The 18,509-nt window shown below is 43.7% G+C and overlaps 1 protein-coding gene across 2 annotated transcripts in view; it reads left to right on the top strand.

The window, feature by feature from the left end:
* dachd (dachshund d) overlaps positions 1-18,509 on the top strand; it is a 348,937-nt gene that overhangs the window by 316,624 nt on the left and 13,804 nt on the right. For both annotated transcript variants that reach the window (XM_029703673.1, XM_029703674.1), the window contains exons 9-10: positions 8,025-8,168; positions 18,082-18,150. In XM_029703673.1, coding sequence (XP_029559533.1) covers positions 8,025-8,168; positions 18,082-18,150 — 213 coding nt within the window. The remainder of the gene's footprint in view (positions 1-8,024; positions 8,169-18,081; positions 18,151-18,509) is intronic.

Below are 18,509 nucleotides of genomic sequence, written 5' to 3'. Positions count from 1 at the left end.
AGAGAGAGAGAGAGAGAGAGAGAGAGAAGGTGAGCGGAATAATGTGTGTGTGTTTGCACACAAAAGAACAGAGGTACTGACAACCACCTGGCAGAGAATGTGAGAGAGAGAATGTGAAAGAAAGACTCAGAGTCTCTGTGTGTGGGTCACATAGCAGTGCAGTCTACTAGCTGCTGCTCACAAGAACAACAATTACACTACACCAGGGATATTCAACCAGGGTCCACGGCGGTACTGCAGGGGGTCCGTTAAAATATATAACAAAATTAGAATAATATTCAAATTAATTTTCTTTACAATGTTTTCATGAATATTGCTAGCAACAACAGAATAAACACATCTTGAATGAAATATATACAGTAGAAAATAGAATGTATTTATTTCTCAACTCGTAATATTACACTCACTGAAGTCAAATGATGAAAACAGCAGTAGCTTAAACATCATTATAAGCACCAAGTGGCCTTGATAAATAGTGAAACTCGGCACAAAAGCAATAAGGGCATTATAATGAATTTAAATGTCAAAATGACAGCAGTCAAAAATAGTCAGTTATTGTCAGGTTGTGCTTATATAGTGTGCTTCTTCACGCAATAGCATCAGTTGGATTTAATTTAGCCGTTATCCCACAATTTTCGTAACTTTCACTTGCTTGACCCACTTTGACATACCTTTTTTTGTTGTTATGTGTTTTGGATCATTGTCTTGCTGCATGACCCAACTGCGCTTCAGCTTCAGATCACAGACAGATGGCCTGACATTCTCCTGTAGAATTCTCTGATACAGAGCAGAATTCATGTTTCTTTCTATTAAGGCAAATTGTCAGGTGATCCGTCTGTGAGCTGAAGCTGAAGCTCAGTTGGGTCATGCAGCAAGACAATGATCCAAAACACACAATCAAGTCTAAATGAAAATGGCTAAAAAGCAACACATTTGAAGTTTTGGAATGGCCTAGTCAGACCTAATCCCCATTGAGATGTTGTGGCAAGACTTGAAACAAGCTGTTCATGCTCGAAAACCCACTAATGTCGCTGAGTTACAGCAGTTCTGCATGGAAGAAAATTCCTCACAGCGACGTAAGAGACTGATCAACAACTATAGGAAGCGTTTGGTTGGAGTCATTGCAGTTAAAGATGACACAGCCAGTTATTGAGTGCAAGGGGGCAATTACTTTTTCACACAGGGGCATTGGTTGTTGCATAACTTTGTTTATTAATAGGGACACCAATATCCAATGGTATAGCGTGGCGCGAAATACAAATACCTTAAAAATGCTATAACTTCAATTTCTCAAACATATGACTATTTTACACCATTTTAAAGACAAGACTCTCGTTAATCTAACCACATTGTCCAATTTCAAAAAGGCTTTACAGCGAAAGCAAAACATTAGATTATGTCAGGAGAGTACCATGCCAAAAATAATCACACAGCCATTTTCAAAGCAAGCATATATGTCACAAAAACCAAAACCACAGCTAAATGCAGCACTAACCTTTGATGAGCTTCATCAGATGACACTCCTAGGACATTATGTTATACAATACATGCATGTTTTGTTCAATCAAGTTCATATTTATATCAAAAACAAGCTTTTTACATTAGCATGTGATGTTCAGAACTAGCATACCCACCGCAAACTTCCGGTGAATTTACTAAATTACTCACGATAAACGTTTACAAAAAACATAACAATTTTTTAAGAATTATAGATACAGAACTCCTTTATGCAATCGCGGTGTCAGATTTTAAAATAGCTTTTCAGCGAAAGCACATTTTGCAATATTCTGAGTAGATAGCTCGACCATCACAGGCTAGCTAATTTGACACCCACCAAGTTTGGTGCTCACTAAACTCAGAATTACTATAAGAAAAATTGGATTACCTTTCCTGTTCTTTGTCAGAATGCACTCCCAGGACTTCTACTTCAACAACAAATGTTGCTTTGGTTCGAAATAATCCATAGTTATATTGAAATAGCTCCGTTTTGTTCATGCGTTGAGGTCACTATCCGAAGGGTGACGCGCGAGCGCATTTCGTGACCATTTTTTTTCTAAATATTCCATTACCGTACTTCGAAGCATGTCAAACGCTGTTTAAAATCAATTTTTATGCTATTTTTCTTGTAAAATAGCGCTAATATTCCAACCGGGCGACGTTATATTCATTCATAGACTGAAAGAAAAACATGGAGTCGTCTCGTGGACGCGAACTCCAGTGTCATTGTTCCCTGCCTGACCACTCACAAAAACTCCTCCAGTTTTTCGCCCAGAGACTGCAGAGACGTCATTTCACTTTCTGGCGCCTTCTGAGAGCCAATGGAAGCCTTAGAAAATGTCACGTTACAGCAGAGATGCTGTATTTTTGATAGAGATGCCCTAGAAGGAGAACAAATTGTCAGACAGGGCACTTCCTGTATGGAATCTTCTCAGGTTTTGGCCTGCCATATGAGTTCTGTTATACTCACAGACACCATTCAAACCGTTTTAGAAACTTTAGAGTGTTTTCCATCCAAATCTACTAATTATATGCATATTCTAGTTTCTGGGCAGGAGTAGTAACCAGATTAACTCGGGTACGTTTTTTTATCCGGCCATGAAAATACTGCCTCCTATCCCAAACAGGTTAAATAAATATGACCCGATTCAGGAAACTAGGCATATGTCCCAAGTCAAGACTTCACAGAAGCCGTTTGAACGTAAAAAATATTTTTTTTATCAAAATGCGTTTTTTGGCAGAAATGCCTTCTCGAACATGTGAACTTTCATGTGCCTTAATAACAAACTTGTATGCCATCTGTAAATACAAATACAATTGTTAAATTATGAGCCTTGTTGGTTAAGCCACAGAAAAAGTTAGCAACCTTCCCACTAGCCATGATTGGCTGAGATAATGAGTGGGCTGGAAATGCCAGGAGAGGAGTTCGGATTGGTCTGCCATATTGAAGGCTTCTATCTATTTGAGCTCGTCAGTCTGGGTTGGTAATCCTGTCGAATTAGGCTTTTTTTATGTATTGTGTGGTGGAGCTGCATAAGTGTTGCTCTCCACTTTCTGGAGGATCAAGATTTGAAATCAGAGGAATTGGAGTATGATAGCTAAAGACATGGAGAAAACGCCTGTCTCTGGATTACATCTTCAAACTAAGGGCAACCGTGGTATGGCATTCCTGACAGGGAGACGCGTCCATCATGAATGATGATGTATACAGGTTAGATCATCTGGCGTTAGCTAGCTAATTTTTCAGATATTACACGTTTCTCATTTTGACAGAAAGTGATTTCATTTCAAGCTAAAGTGTACTGTTTTGCTAGCTAGCTAACGTTATCTGGCTGGCTCCCTAGCTGATGTTATTATTCGTATCCCAGAGCCGTTTGCTTTTCTAGTTAGAGCCTAATGTTAGCTAGCTAACATTGAACCTGGTTGGTTAGCTCCCAGCACTGTGGCATTGTTGGCACTTTGTTCATTGTTGTTTCACTAGCTAACGTTAGCTGGCTGGCTCGTTAGCTAATGTTACATGATGTGTGTACATCACCCGTTGAATATGGCTGGTGTCAGTAAACGTCTGCAAAAAAAGCGTAATCAAATTGTTGCCAGCAGAGCTGGTTAGGCTGTTTTCATGTTATCCAGAGATAAACAAATGATCGGCCAGAGCGTCAAGTGTGCGCTCCGAGAGCGAAACGTTATGGGTGGGGCTAAAGCTTAAGAGGGTGTGAACGATGCTGAATGGGTGTAGACAAAGAGCTCTTCACTAGATACCAAAACATTCAAAGGCCATTTTCTCAAAAGTGAGTTTTCCAGTAGATCAACTTTCAAAGCAGAATTACTTTCCCATTGTTCCTCAAATGCAGTGTATGATATACCATTTTTATAGAGTCTCTACTTTTATCTAATGTAAAAAAACACCTTTTCACATTTTTCTACATAAGACCGAATCCAGGTGGTGAGTCACAAATAAAATAAGTGTGTAATTGTTATGTTATTTGTTCACTCAGGTTTCCTTTATCTAATAGTAAGTATTGGTTGTAGAGCTGATAACATTCAGTATCAAAAATATAAAATGTAAAGACTAAAATGTAAATGTACCATTTTAAGATTATGATTAGAATGGATCAATACAATAGAATGGTCCGCCCCTTTCTTCATTCACTACTGGTGATTACAGAATTATGCATCGTTCTCTTCCCCTCGCTCATCAACTCACCCATACTCGCCTTTCTCCCCATCAAACTTTACTTCATTTATTTCATCCATTGTTATATGTGTGAAATTAGTTTCGGTATAGTTTAGGTTCAGTTTCGAGGACTGCAATTTCAACTGTCTGAAGGAAGGAGTAGAGCAGGCCCTACTGTTGGGAGAAGGAGGAGCAACGAGGGAAAACCATTCAAACCTCCTAAAACTGGTTGTAACTCCAGTTCTGTTTGTGATATTACGATTCTAACACTGACAGTGCGTTACATAGACTTATTTAGGGTAAGTCAAGGGCGGAGGGGGTAGCTAAATAAATAAATAAAAATCATGAGCAGTCAAAATTAAATCATTAAATCATGAGCAGTGAAAAACTGTCTACCAAATCTATTCATTTTAAAATGTTGATTACCTCCTCACCATTATCATTCAGCTGATGATAAGACAAGACGTGAAATTGTTGTGGGGCTAATGCAATCCCTGGGCAAGAAAAGGTTGAAGACTCCTGCACTACACAATATGCACACAGTACAGTACATGAACCTACATACAGAATCAAAATGAAAGTACATTGCTTGGGTCCTAAATGGCACCATATTCCCTATGTAGTGCACTACTTTTGACTGGGTCTGTGTAAGGTACCATTTGGGACACAGCCCTTGAAATTCAATTGCGTATGCATGTTTCAGAGCTCATTAAAACAGTTTAACACACATATCTAAATAATGAACAGGGTCATGCATACATAAGAAAACTGCTGTGTGTTTCTATGTCACTGCTTCCAATGAATGAACCACTTAGTATTGTTCCCCACAACTGCGAGAGATCAGATAATTATGGATCCATATTGAATTATAGAAATTAATGATTCATCGTCATTCTAAACAGAAGTGACACAAATAGAACTTAAGTTAACACGTTTGCGTTTTATAAAGCTCTGCAACAGTTTAATCAAGTACTTTATTATTTAATGAGCCAATTTCATAAAAAACAGCTTAGAAATTAGCTCATTTTCTTTAAGTCCCTCCAGCAGTTTGCTGATTTGAATTCAATATAGTTTGCTAATTCAGGCAGTCTTATTTCCAGCAAATCAAATTGTATTTGTCTCCTGCTGTGAATACAACAGGTGTAGTAGACCTTACCGTGAAAATGCTTACTTACAAGCCCTTAATGAACAATGCAGCTCAAGAAATAGAGTTAATACAATATCTACTAAATAAACTTAAGTAAAAAAACAAAAAACAATCAATAGGTAACACAATACATTTACATAACAATAACAAGGTTCTATATACAGGGGGTACCGGTACTGAGTCTATGTGCGGGTGTACAGATTAATCCAGGTAATTTGTAAAGTGACTGCCTAGGTAATAAACAGCGAGTAGTAGCAGTGTAAAAACAAAGGGGGGGTTCAATGTAAATAGTCCGTGTGGCCATTTGATTAGTTTAGTTGTTGAGCAGTCTTATGGCTTGGGGGTAGAAGCTGTTAAGGAGCCTTTTGGTCTGCTACCGCGTGCCATGTGGTAGCAGAGAGAACATAGTATGACTTGGGTGACTGGAGTCTTTGACAATTTTTGGGCTTTCCTCTGACACCTCCTTGTATACAGGTCCTGGATGTCAGGAAGCTTGGACCCAGTGATGTACTGGGTCATACACACTAACATCTGTAGCACCTTCCGGTCAGATGCTAAGCAGTTGCCATACCAGGCGGTAATGCAACCGGTCAGGATGCTCTTGATCGTGCAGCTGTAGAACTTTTTGAGGATCTGGGGACCCATACCAAATCTCTTCACTCTCTTGAGGGGAAAAGGTGTTGTCTTAGCCTCTTCACAACTGTCTTGGCGTGTTTGGATCATGATACTTTGTTGGCGATGTGGACACCAAGGGTGTTGGAGTCTTGCTTGGCTACACAGTCGTAGGCGAACAGGGAGTACAGGAGGGCACTAAGCACGCACCCCTGAGGGGCCCCAGTGTTGAGGATCAGCATTGCAGATGTGTTGTTGCCTAGCCTTACCACCTGGGGGTGGCCCGTCAGGAAGTCCAGGATCCAGTTGCAGAGGGAGGTGTTTAGTCCCAGGGCCCTATGGTGTTGAACGCTGAGCTGTAGTCAATGAACAGCATTCTCACATAGGTGTACCTTTTGTCCAGGTGGGAAACGGCAGTGTGGAGTGCGATTGAGATTGCATCATCTGTGGATCTGTTGGGGTGGTATGCGAATTGGATGGGGTCTAAGGTTTCTGGCATGATGGTGTTGATGTGAGCCATTTCTTATAAGGGTCCGGGATTTCTTATAAGGGTCCGGATTAGTGTCCCACTCCTTGAAAGTGGAAGCTCTAGCCTTTAGCTATGTGCGGATGTTGCATGTAATCCATGGCTTTTGGTTAAGGTATGTACATACAGTCACTGTGGGGACGATGTCATCGATGCACTTATTGATGAAGCCGGTGACTGATGTGGTGTACTTCTCAATGCCAGCGGAAGAACCCCATAACATATTCCAGTCTGTGCTAGCAAAACAGTCCTGTAGCTTAGCATCTGCTTCATCTGACCACTTTTTTATTGGCCGAGTCACTGGTGCTTCCTGCTTTAGTTTTGGATGTAAACTGGAATCAGGTGGATAGAATTATGGTCAGATTTGCCAAATGGAGGGCGAGGGAGAGCTTTGTACGCATCTCTGTGTGTGGAGTAAAGGTGGTCTAGAGTTTTTTTTCCTGGTTGCACATCTGGTTGCACATTTAACATGGTGGTTGAAATTTGGTAAAACAGATTTAAGTTTTCCTGCATTAAAGTCCTCGGCCACTAGGAGCACCTCATCTGGATGAGCATTTTCCTGTTTGCTTATGGCAGTATACAGCTCATTCAATGCTGTCTAAGTGCCAGCATCAGTCTGTGGTGGTATGTAGACAGCTACGGAAAATACAGATGAAAACTCTCTAGGTAGATAGAGTATCTCATGATAAGCTGTAGACCACACTATCTCAGGCGAGCAAAACGTCAAGACTTCCTTAGATATCGTGCACCAGCTGTTGTTTACAAATATACATAGACTGCCACCCCTTGTCTTACCAGAGGCTGCTATTCTATCCTGCCGATACAATGTATAACCTGCCAGCTGTATGTTATTTATGTCGTCGTTCAGCCACGACTCGGTGAAACATAATATATTACAGTTTTTATGTCCCGTTGGTAGTTTAATCTTGCTCGTAGGTCATCGATTTTATTTTCCAATGATTCCACGTTGGCCAGTAGAACGGATGGCAGTGGGGGTTTACTCGCTCGCCATCGAATTCTCAGAAGGCAGCCGACATCCACGTCCTTTTTTTCCGTCTTCTCTTCACGCAAATGATGGGGATTTGGGCCTGTTCTCGGGAAAGCAGTATATCCTACACGTCAGACTCGTTAAAGGAAGTTCGTGGTGAGTAATCACTGTTCTGATGTCCAGAAGTTATTTTTGGTCATAAGAGACGGTAGCAGCAACATTATGTACAAAATAAGCTAAAAAATAAGTTACAAACAACGCAAACAAACAAACAAAATAACACAGTTGGTTAGGAGCATGTAAAATGTCAGCCATCCTCTCCGACACCATTCTAATAGCAGGAAATTTACTTTTGAACAAAAATGTTTCTCTCCGCCGTCAGGTGTGGGGCCCCCAAAACAAATCTCGCTTAAAGCCCACAAAAGGCTTGAGCCGGCCCTAATATGTTTATCTTGTCTCTCACCACACTTGCCATTTGCTAAGTCATTGTAAATAACAATTTATTCCTAATTGATATGCTTAGAAAACGATTAAATAAAAGTAATTTGATACGTTTGTCCTCTTCTCTCTTTTCCCTCAGCAATAATCCAGAAGCGTTTGAAGAAGGAGAAGAAGGCTAAGAGGAAACTGCAGGAGGCTCTGGAGTATGAGTCCAAGAGGAGGGAGCAGGCCGAACACTGCATAAAACAGCCGTCACCCTCAGAGAGCCTGCGCTCAGTCAATGGTTAGGGTTGTTTTTTATTCTCTGTTTCACTCTACTTTCATGTTGTCAAGGCTCAGGAGAAGACCCAGATGCAGACAATTTTGAAGTAACCAAAGTTTATTACAAAAACAGGGGTGCAGGCAAACGACAGGTCAAGGGCGTGCAGAGATCTGTAGTCCAGAGTAGAGTCCGAAAGGTACAGAACGGCAGGCAGGCTCAGGGTCAGGGCAGGCAGACTGGTCAAAAATTGGGAAAGCTAGAAAACAGGAACTAGAGACAGAAAGGAGTATGGGAAAAACGCTGGTAGGCTTGATGTATCAAGACGAACTGGCAACAGACAAACAGAAAACAGGTATAAATACACTGGGGATAAAGAGGAAAATAGTTGACACATGGAGGGGGGTGGAGACAAGCACAAAGACAGGTGAACAGGTTGTAATAGTAACCCCCTCCTCTAGGGGCGCCACCTGGCGTCCTACCTGGGCGCATACCTGGTTGACCGGGGTGATGAGGCCTGGGTCCAGAATGTTCCTAGCGGGGACCCAGCACCTCTCCTCTGGGCCATAACCCTCCCAGTCAACCAAGTACTGGAATCCCCTGCCTCGTGGTCGAACCTTCAGAAAGCGCCTCACCGTGTACGCCGGTTGGCCGTCAATGAGACAGGGAAGAGGGGTGGACCTAGAAATAGGAGACAAAGGGCTGTGAGACAGAGGTTTAATCCTAGACACATGAAAAGTCGGATGTATATGAGTGTACAGGGCAACAGAAGATGAACAGCTTTCGCCCAATCTCAAAGATGCGGGACTCCACCCGGAGGGGCAGGTCTGGACAGCCATACCCTCTGACCGACAAGATACCGGGGAGCCGGGGTCCGGTGGCAGTCCGCTTGTCATCGATACCTGCAGATGGTCTTGAGAAGAGCCGACCGGGTTGTCTTCCAGGTACGGCGACAGCGGCGGACAAACATCTGGGCCGAGAGTACACCGACCTCTTCAGCTTGCCCCAGGAAGAGCGGGGGCTGATAACCCTTTGAACACTCGAAAGATGAGAGCTCAGAGGCAGAGCAGGGGAAGGTGTTGCAGGTATATTCAACCCAGATGAGTTGCTGGTTCCAGATGGTGGGGTTGACGGAGTCAAGGCAGCGAAGACTTGTCTCCAGGTCTTGATTGCTCGCTCCGACTGGCCGTTGGACTGAGGGTGGAACCCAGAGGACAGGCTGGCTGATGACTCAATGAGCATTCAGAACGTCTTCCAGAAGCGGGATGAGAACTGAGAACCCTGGTTGGAGACCATGTCCACCGGGAGTCCATGGATCCGGAAGACGTGCTGCACCATGAGCTTGGCCGTCCCTTTGGCAGAGGGTAGCTTGGGGAGTGGAATGAAGTGGGCAGCTTTGGAAAACCGGCTTTGGAAAATTCTACTGTCAGGATGGCGGGGGAAGAGGGGAAGGGGAAGACCCGTGACGAAGTCTAGGGACATGTGAGACCAGGGACGGTAAGGGACAGGCAGTGGTTGAAGGAGACCAGCCGGAGCTTGTCGAGGAGTCTTGTTCTGTGCACAGACCTTGCAGGCGGCGACAAACGCGGAGACGTCCGGGACCATGGTCGACCACCAAAAGCGTTTCCCCACAAATACCAGGGTTTGACGGGAGCCTGGGTGGAAAGAAAGCCTGGAGTAGTGGGCCCACTCCAGGACCGAGGAGTGGTCAGCGTCAGGAACAAACAACCTGTTATTTGCCCCCTCCCCCCCGGGGTTCGGCTGGGAACGCTGCGCCCCACGGACCTGCTTCCCTATTCCCCAGCTGAGTGCCGTTGCCAGGCACGAGGTGGAAAGGATGGTCTCGGGGTCCGAGGGTGTAGCCGCAGGGCTATAGCGGCATGGCAGCGCATCCGGCTTGATATTCTTGGATCCTGGTTGGAAGGAGAGGCAGAAGTTAAACCGGGTGAAAACCAGGGGTCACTTGGCTTGCCCGGAATTGAGATGCTTGGCGGTGCGGAGATATTCCAGGTTCACACAATGAACGGATGTTCCGCCCACTCCAACCAGTGTCTCCACTAGAGATCGACCGACTATGATTTTTCAACGCCGATACCGATTATTGGATGACCGCCAACGGCCGATACCGATTAATCGGCCGATTTAAAAAATATTTGTAATAATGACAATTACAACAATACTGAATGAACACTTAAGTTAATATAATATATCAATAAAATCTATTTAGCCTCAAATAAATAATGAAACATGTTCAATTTGGTTTAAATAATGCAAAAACAAAGTGTTGGAGAAGAAAGTAAAAGTGCAATATGTGCCATGTAAAAAAGCTAACGTTTAAGTTCCTTGCTCAGAACATGAGAACATATGAAAGCTGGTGGTTCCTTTTAACATGAGTCTTCAATATTCCCAGGTAAGATGTTTTAGGTTGTAGATATTATAGGAATTATAGGACTATTTCTCTCTATACGATTTGTATTTCATATACCTTTGACTATTGGATGTTCTTATAGGCACTTTAGTCTTGCCAGTGTAACAGTATAGCTTCCGTCCCTCTCCTCGCTCCTACCTGGGCTTGAACCAGGAACACATCGACAACAGCCACCCTCGAAGCAGCGTTACCCACGTAGAGGAAGGGGAAACAACTACTCCAAGTCTCAGAGCGAGTGACGTTTGAAACGTATTAGCGCGCACTCGGCTAACTAGCTAGCCATTTCACATCAGTTACACCAGCCTAATCTCAGGAGTTGACAGGCTTGAAGTCATAAACAGCGCAATCCTTGAAGCATTGCGAAGAGCTGCTGGTAAAATGCACGAAAGTGCTATTTTAAATGAATGCTTACGAGCCTGCTGCTGCCTACCACCGCTCAGTCAGACTGCTCTATCAAATCATATACTTAATTATAACATAATAACACACAGAAATACGAGCCTTAGGTCATTAATATGGTCGAATCCGGAAACTATCATCTCGAAAACAAAACGTTATTCCTGTTACATTGCACAATCTTCAATGTTATGTCATAATTACGTAAAATTCTGGCAAATTAGTTCACAACGAGCCAGGCGACCCAAACTGTTGCATATACACTGACTCTGTGTGCAATGAACGCAAAATGACACAATTTCACCTGGTTAATATTGCCTGCTAACCTGGATTTCTTTTCGCTAAATATGCAGGTTTAAAAATATATACTTGTGTATTGATTGAAAGGCATTGATGTTTATGGCTGGAGCAACGTGTACCTAAGCGATTATATGCAACGCAGGACAGGCTAGATAAACTAGTAATATCATCAACCATGTGTAGTTAACTAGTGATTATGATTGATTGATTGTTTTTTATAAGATAAGTTTAATGCTAGCTAGCAACTTACCTTAGCTTCTTACTGCATTCGCGTAACCTCGTGGAGTGCAATGTAAAGCAGGTGGCTAGAGCATTGGACTAGTTAACCGTAAGGTTGCAAGATTGAATCCCTGAGCTGACAAGGTAAAAATCTGTCGTTCTGCCCCTGAACAAGGCAGTTAACCTCTTATGGCTAGGGGGCAGTATTTTCACGGCTGGATAAAAAACGTACCCGATTTAATCTGATTATTAGTCCTGCCCAGAAACTAGAATATGCATATAATTATTAGCTTTGGAGAGAAAACACTCCACAGTTTCTGAAACTGTTTGAATGGTGTCTGTGAGTATAACAGAACTCCTATGGCAGGCAAAAACCTGAGATGCTTCTGTTCAGGAAGTACCCTGTCAGACCTTTTATTTTCTTTGTTTGACATCTCTTCTAAAAACTCAGGATCTCTGCTGTTACGTGACACTTCGCACGTCTCCAATGGAGTCTCAGAGCCCGGGAAAAACAGGAATGACGTAATTCAAAGCCCTGGCTGAAACAAAGGAGAGCAAAAGCTAAGTGGTCACTCAGTGGACTAAGCCTTACGCTCGCGACCCGCCCCGCCCCCGGCTTTCGGTTTTTCCCTCAGTATACAGACAGGCAGATTCCCGGGCGGAATATTATCGCTTTTCTACGAGATAAATTGCATAAAAATTGGTTTTAAACAGCGGTTGACATGCTTCGAAGTACGGTAATGGAATATTTAGAATTTTTTTGTCAAATTCTGCGTCATGCTCGTGGCCGAGATTTAGCGTTGGGATAGTGTCTAGAACGCACGAACAAAACGTCTTGATGGAACATAACGATGGATTATTTGGGACCAAACCTACATTTGTTATTGAAGTAGAAGTCCTGGCAGTGTATTCTGACGAACAACAAGCAAGGTAAGAACATTTTTCTTATAGGAAATGTGATTTTGGTGAAGGCTAAACTGGTTGGGTGTCTAAATAGCTAGCCCTGTGATGCCGGGCTATGTACTTAGATTATTGCAAAATGTGCTTCATCCGAAAAGCTATTTTAAAATCAGACATATCGAGTGCATAGAGGAGTTCTGTATCTATAATTCTTAAAATAATTGTTATGCTTTTTGTGAACGTTTATCGTGAGTAATTTAGTAAAATCACCGGAAGTGTTCGGTGGGAATGCTAGTTCTGAACGTCACATGCTAATGTAAAAAGCTGGTTTTTGATATAAATATGAACTTGATTGAACAGACATGCATGTATTGTATAACATAATGTCCTAGGTGTGTCATCTGATGAAGATCATAAAAGGTTAGTGCTGCATTTAGCTATGGTTTGGGTTTATGTGACATGATATGCTAGCTTGAAAAATGGGTGTCTGATTATTTCTGGCTGGGTACTCTGCTGACATAATCTAATGTTTTGCTTTCGCTGTAAAGCCTTTTTGAAATCGGACAGTGTGGTTAGATAAAGGAGAGTCTTGTCTTTAAATAGCTGTAAAATAGTCATATGTTTGAAAAATGGAAGTTTTCGGATTTTAGAGGAGTTTGTATTTCGCGCCCCGCCCATCATTGGATATTGGAGCAGAGATGTAAGAGGTTAACCCACCGTTCCTAGGCTGTCATTGAAAATAAGAATGTGTTCTTAACTGACTTACCTAGTTAAATAAAGGTAAAAAAAATAATAATAATAAAAAATACAAATGGATAAAAATAAAAAAAATAAAAAATAAATAAAAATCGACCAAATCGGCGTCCAAAAATACTGATTCCCGATTGTTATAAAAACTTGAAATCGACCCTAATTAATCGGCCATTCCGATTAATCGGTCGACCTCTAGTCTCCACTCCTCCAATGCCATCTTCACCACGAGAAGCTCACGATTTCCCACATCGTAACGGAACCTTGGGAGAGGTGGGTGCAGATGGGGGAAGACAGGGTGCTGTAGCCCAGTATAAAGCACCCATAAAAGTTGGCAAGCCCAAGGAAATATTGCAGCTGCACTCTGGACGTAGGCTGGGGTCAATCCGCCACCGCTCTCACCTTCCCGGGATCCATCTGTACATTCCCTACAGCGATGATGTAACCAAGGAAGTGGATGGTGGAGCGATGCAATTCGCATTTCTCAGCTTTCACAAAAAGCTGATTCTCCAGAAGGTGGTGGAGGACCTGTCGGACGTGGAGCACGTGTTCTTGGGCTGAGTGGGAGAAAACAAGGATGTTGTCAACGTAGATGAAGACGAACTGGTTCAACATGTCGCAGAGAATGTCATTGACCAGGGCCTGGAACACTGCTGGGGCGTTGCTAAGGCCAAATGGCATGACCAGATATTCGTAGTGACCGCTGGCCATGTTGAAAGCAGTCTTCCACTTGTCCCCCTCCCTTATCCGCACCAGGTGGTAGGCATCCGCAGGTCCAATTTGGAGAAAATGGTGGCCCCCTGGAGCAGCTCGAAGGCCGAGGCGATGAGTGGTAGCACCTAGCGGTTCTTCATCGTGATGTCATTGAGGCCCCAGTAATCGATGCACGGGCGTAGGGTTTTGTCCTTCTTCTCCACAAAGAAAAACCCTGCGCCGGCGGGTAAGGCAGAAGGACGGATACACCCTGCAGCTAGGGAGTCCTTGATGTAGGTCTCCATAGCCTTGGTCTCCGGACTGGACAGAGAGTACAGTCGTCCCTGGGGCGGTGTGGTGCCTGGGAGAAGGTTGATTCCGCAATCATAGGGTCGGTGTGGAGGACGTGAAGTGGCCCGGGCCTTACTGAAAACCTCCCGGAAGTCCTGGTACTCCGCGGGAATGGCGAAGAGGTCTGGGGCAACTCCCGGTGTCCTGGAGCAGGTTGTGCTGACTTCAGGCAATGGGCATGGCAGAATGGCCTCCAGCCCATAATGGCATCAGCAGTCCAGTCAATAAGGTGATTGTGTCGCTGGAGCCAAGAGAATCCCAATACCACGGGAACCTGAGGAGACTTATTAAAAAAATATATATTTCACCTTTATTTAACTAGGCAAGTCAGTTAAGAATAAATTCTTCTTTACAATGACAGCCTACCGGGGAACAGTGGGTTAACTGCCTTTTTTTATCTTGTCAGCTCGGTGATTTGATCCAGAAACCTTCCGGTTACTGGCCCAACGCTCTAACCACTAAGCTACCTGCCACCCCAATAATTAGCATGAATTGGATAGCCTCGCTGTGATTCCCCTGACACTTGTAGGTTGATAGGAGTGGTGTTGTGGGTGACAAGGGCCTATAGAGCGCCCATCCAGCGCTCTAACATCCATGGGAATGGAGAGGGGCTGAGTGGGGATGCCCAGCTCAGACACCATGGTAGCGTCCATAAACTCTTGTCGGCCCCAGAGTCGATGAGTACCCGGAGAGATTTCGACTGATTCCCCCACAGCAGGATGGCATGGAAAGGGGTGTGAGTAAGGGGAGAGTATATGTTCTCCGTATGGCCCACCAGACTACTTGCCCCTACTGGTGAGCCTGGTCTTTTAGTGGACAGGAGGACATGAAATTACCAGTAGTACCGCAATACAGGCAACTCTTTGTGTGAAGCCGGTGTAGACGTTTGGCTGGGGACAGCCTATCTCTGCCTAGTTGCATTGGCTGAGGAAGAGGTGATACGGCAGACTTCGGAGACTCAGGCAACGGAGACGTGTGGAATCGGACCCCTCTCCTTCCTGCATTCCCGTAGCCGCCCATCGATCCGGATGGTCAAGGCAATGAGTGAGTCGAGATCCGTCGGTAGTTCCCGGGCTGCTAGTTTGTCCATAACCTCCTCCGATACTCCTTGCAGGAACATGTCGAACAGCAATTCCAGGTTCCACGCACTCTCAGCTGCCAACAAACGGAAATCCACATATTCTGCCACACTACGGGAGTCTTGCCAAAGCTGGAGTAACTTCCGGGCAGCCTCTCTCCCGGACAATGGAGAATCAAAAACCTTCTTCACCTCCACCACGAACTCTTCCAGACTGAAGCATATGGCAGATTGTTGTTCCCAAACGGCCATAGCCCAGGCGAGAGCACTCCCGGACATCAGCGTGATGAAGTGCGCTATCTTCGAGTGGTCCAAGGGGAAGGAGGAGGGCTGCAGCTCGATGATGAGAGAACTCTGCGCGAGAAACGCTGACTCTCCAGCGAAGCATTCTGGGGGAGGTAAGCGGGGCTCTCAGGAAACCGGGGGGCCAGGGAGGCCGCGCTGCTAACAGCCAGGTTACTGAGGGGCTGGGAGGTTACCTTTGTGGTGGGCTGCCTGACAAACAACCAGCAGAATTGCTCCAGCAAAGTGTCCAGCGCGGTCATTGCATTCGGCCAAGGTCTGGAACCCATCCATAAGACCACAAAGCAACTCTTTGTGCCTTCCAATGGTGGCTCCTTGGGAGGAAACGGCGTTGCAGAGGTGGCCCGAGTCTGCTGGGTTCGTCATGGCTAGTTCAGAGTGGTGTGACAAGGTACAGAACAACAGGCAGGCTCAGGGTCAGGGCAGGCAGAATGGTCAAAAACCGGTAAATCTAGAAAAAAGGAACTAGAGACAGAAGGGAGCACAGGGAAATACGCTGGTAGGCTTGATGAAACAAAACAAACTGGCAACAGACAAACAGAGAACACAGGTATAAATATACTGGGGATAATGTGGAAGATGGGCAACACCTGGAGGGGGGTGGAGACAAGCACAAAGACAGGTGAAACAGATCAGGGTGTGACATATTAATATGCTTTCTGTATGTATTTCTGTATGTATTTCACTTTTGCAACAAAGAAATATGCTTCTTGGGGGATCATAGAGTGTTGTACTGTCCTGTCCTGTACTGTGTTCTACTGCTCTACTCTTTTCTTCTTTCCTTTGTTTTGAGTGCTAGCTAAAGACAATAGATCGCAGTTACACTCAATCACAGTGTTGTGCTAATAACTCATAGTGTTATAGGTTATTGTCTTTACATTTTGTAAGTTATATCAAGCTAAATCATGATTCAGCAATTTGACTGATCATTCAATGTCTTATTGTATCGGTCCTTATTCAAATAAACAATATTTTTCACTTACAGGAAATTGAGTTTTTCAGTGAAAGCGTTTAGTGTGGCTAGTCCATGTGAAGGATGTTTAAAGTGGAACAGACAACATTTGCACTACTTTCCAGATATGAAACTAACAGACAATTATAATATCAGTCAAAAAAATTGTTAAAAACAAACTTTATAAGAGGTTTTAAATAGTTTCTATTTGACTCAAAATTCCATGATGTACAGTAAGGCATTGTTGGCAGAATATATGAATGCAGTTCAATGCATGATTAATATAATTCACCAATGTATTTCTTGGTAGTCCAGAAAATATTGCTATTAGGTTGTAAATCACATCTGGCCTGGTACATTGTTTGCTGCCTCCATTCAGGATGCACTGTTTCAGTTTGAATGACTGAATATTCTGGACAAAAACTGACAAATGTAAGGCTGGGAATGTCAATACAATCAAAGTAGCAAGGGCAATGATAACAAGTCAGTCATAACGTGGCTAATAGGCTAGTGCACATGTGTCAAACACAAGGCCCGCTGGGCCGCATAGGACACACAAGTGAGTATAAATAAGTCAACAGTTAAGTCATCTACTTTATGAAATTACAGCCTGATGTGCGCACATCAGTGAATTCAACTTAAATTGCATTGCATTTGAGCAGTAGCCTTGGCTGGCTACTCAACTACAATACATTTTGAGTGCTGCGTACAGCAATGCTGCGTTCAACCGCACTGGGGATCCATGCAGTGCCCCCCCCAAAAAAATCTCTATTTTTTTAAATATATATGTTAAAATGCTATATACAGCATCGTATGCGTTTGGACAATTAATGGACACTGCAATAGATAAAACCTAATAAAAACACCTGTCTTGTCCAGGACCAGAGTCTACACGGACCGGTGCACCATAGCCAATCAGAACTACAGTTGACCTATATGCAAATAAGCCATTTGTCACATGGGCCTGTCATCATTCACTTTGAACTGGACTGTGTGGTTTCAGGCAGTAGCAACAGCACAACTTCAGATCATCAGAACACATTCACCAAAAGCAACAAAATACACCTGAATGGGTTTCTGCAAATATTTACACACCACGGAAGTCCTCTTACATTGTGAAACTTCACAGTCCTATTGATCAAACAACCATGAAAAGGCAGGCTATCTCTCCCTCAGTTGCATATGCACATCAACAACAACCAGATCAACAACTAATGCTAGCCAGAGCGAGATGAGATAAAATATAATAAGGGAACATTAGATTAATCCTCTAAACCTTTTTCAGCTATTTGGCCATCAACATTGCACTGATAAACAATGGAGAACAGTAGTCGGACGCTTTCCCACTCTATATTGCTATATAATTTTCACAAATGCCATTCTATGAATTTATGAAAACGTGAAAATGACCATGTCTAAGTGCTCGCTTGTCAGAAAATGTAAAAAAAAAAGGTTTCATATTATTCCTGGGGGTGTATATGAACATATTTTAATAGGGTTTTATGTTGCTAAAACCCCGTCAGTTCCACTTTAACAGCGGTTCTGTTCTATCCCTCTGCTGTCCCAGACTCACTGACCCCAGAGATGGAGAGTGACCGCAGCACTGGAAGAACAGATGCTGAGAGGGCAATACAAGGTACATGAACCTGATATCTCTCTCTCTTCTCTCTCTTCTCTCTCTCTTCTCTCCTCTCTCTCTCTGAGCATTAGTGTTAACTCTGCCTGCTGTTGAAGTGTACAGCTTGCCATCTGGGCCACAGCACTGGGGGGGCTGGGCCACAGCACATTAATCACTTGTTTGTTTGCCTTGTGGGGTCTTGGATATGAAGTGGAGGGTGGTGATAACCTCTGAAGACTGCATCCCAAATGACACGTATTTCCTATGTAGTGTATTCCCTATCTAGTGCACTACTTTTGACCAGGGCAAATAACTTTTATTTATTCAGGGGCACCCAATTGAGACCAGTTTCCCATTTACAATGGTGCCCTGAGGAC

Source organism: Salmo trutta, chromosome 20, assembly GCF_901001165.1.
Source record: "Salmo trutta chromosome 20, fSalTru1.1, whole genome shotgun sequence".
NCBI lineage: Eukaryota > Metazoa > Chordata > Actinopteri > Salmoniformes > Salmonidae > Salmo > Salmo trutta.
The sequence above is the reverse complement of the archived record's forward strand: the minus strand, read 5'-3'. Positions and strand labels throughout refer to the sequence as shown.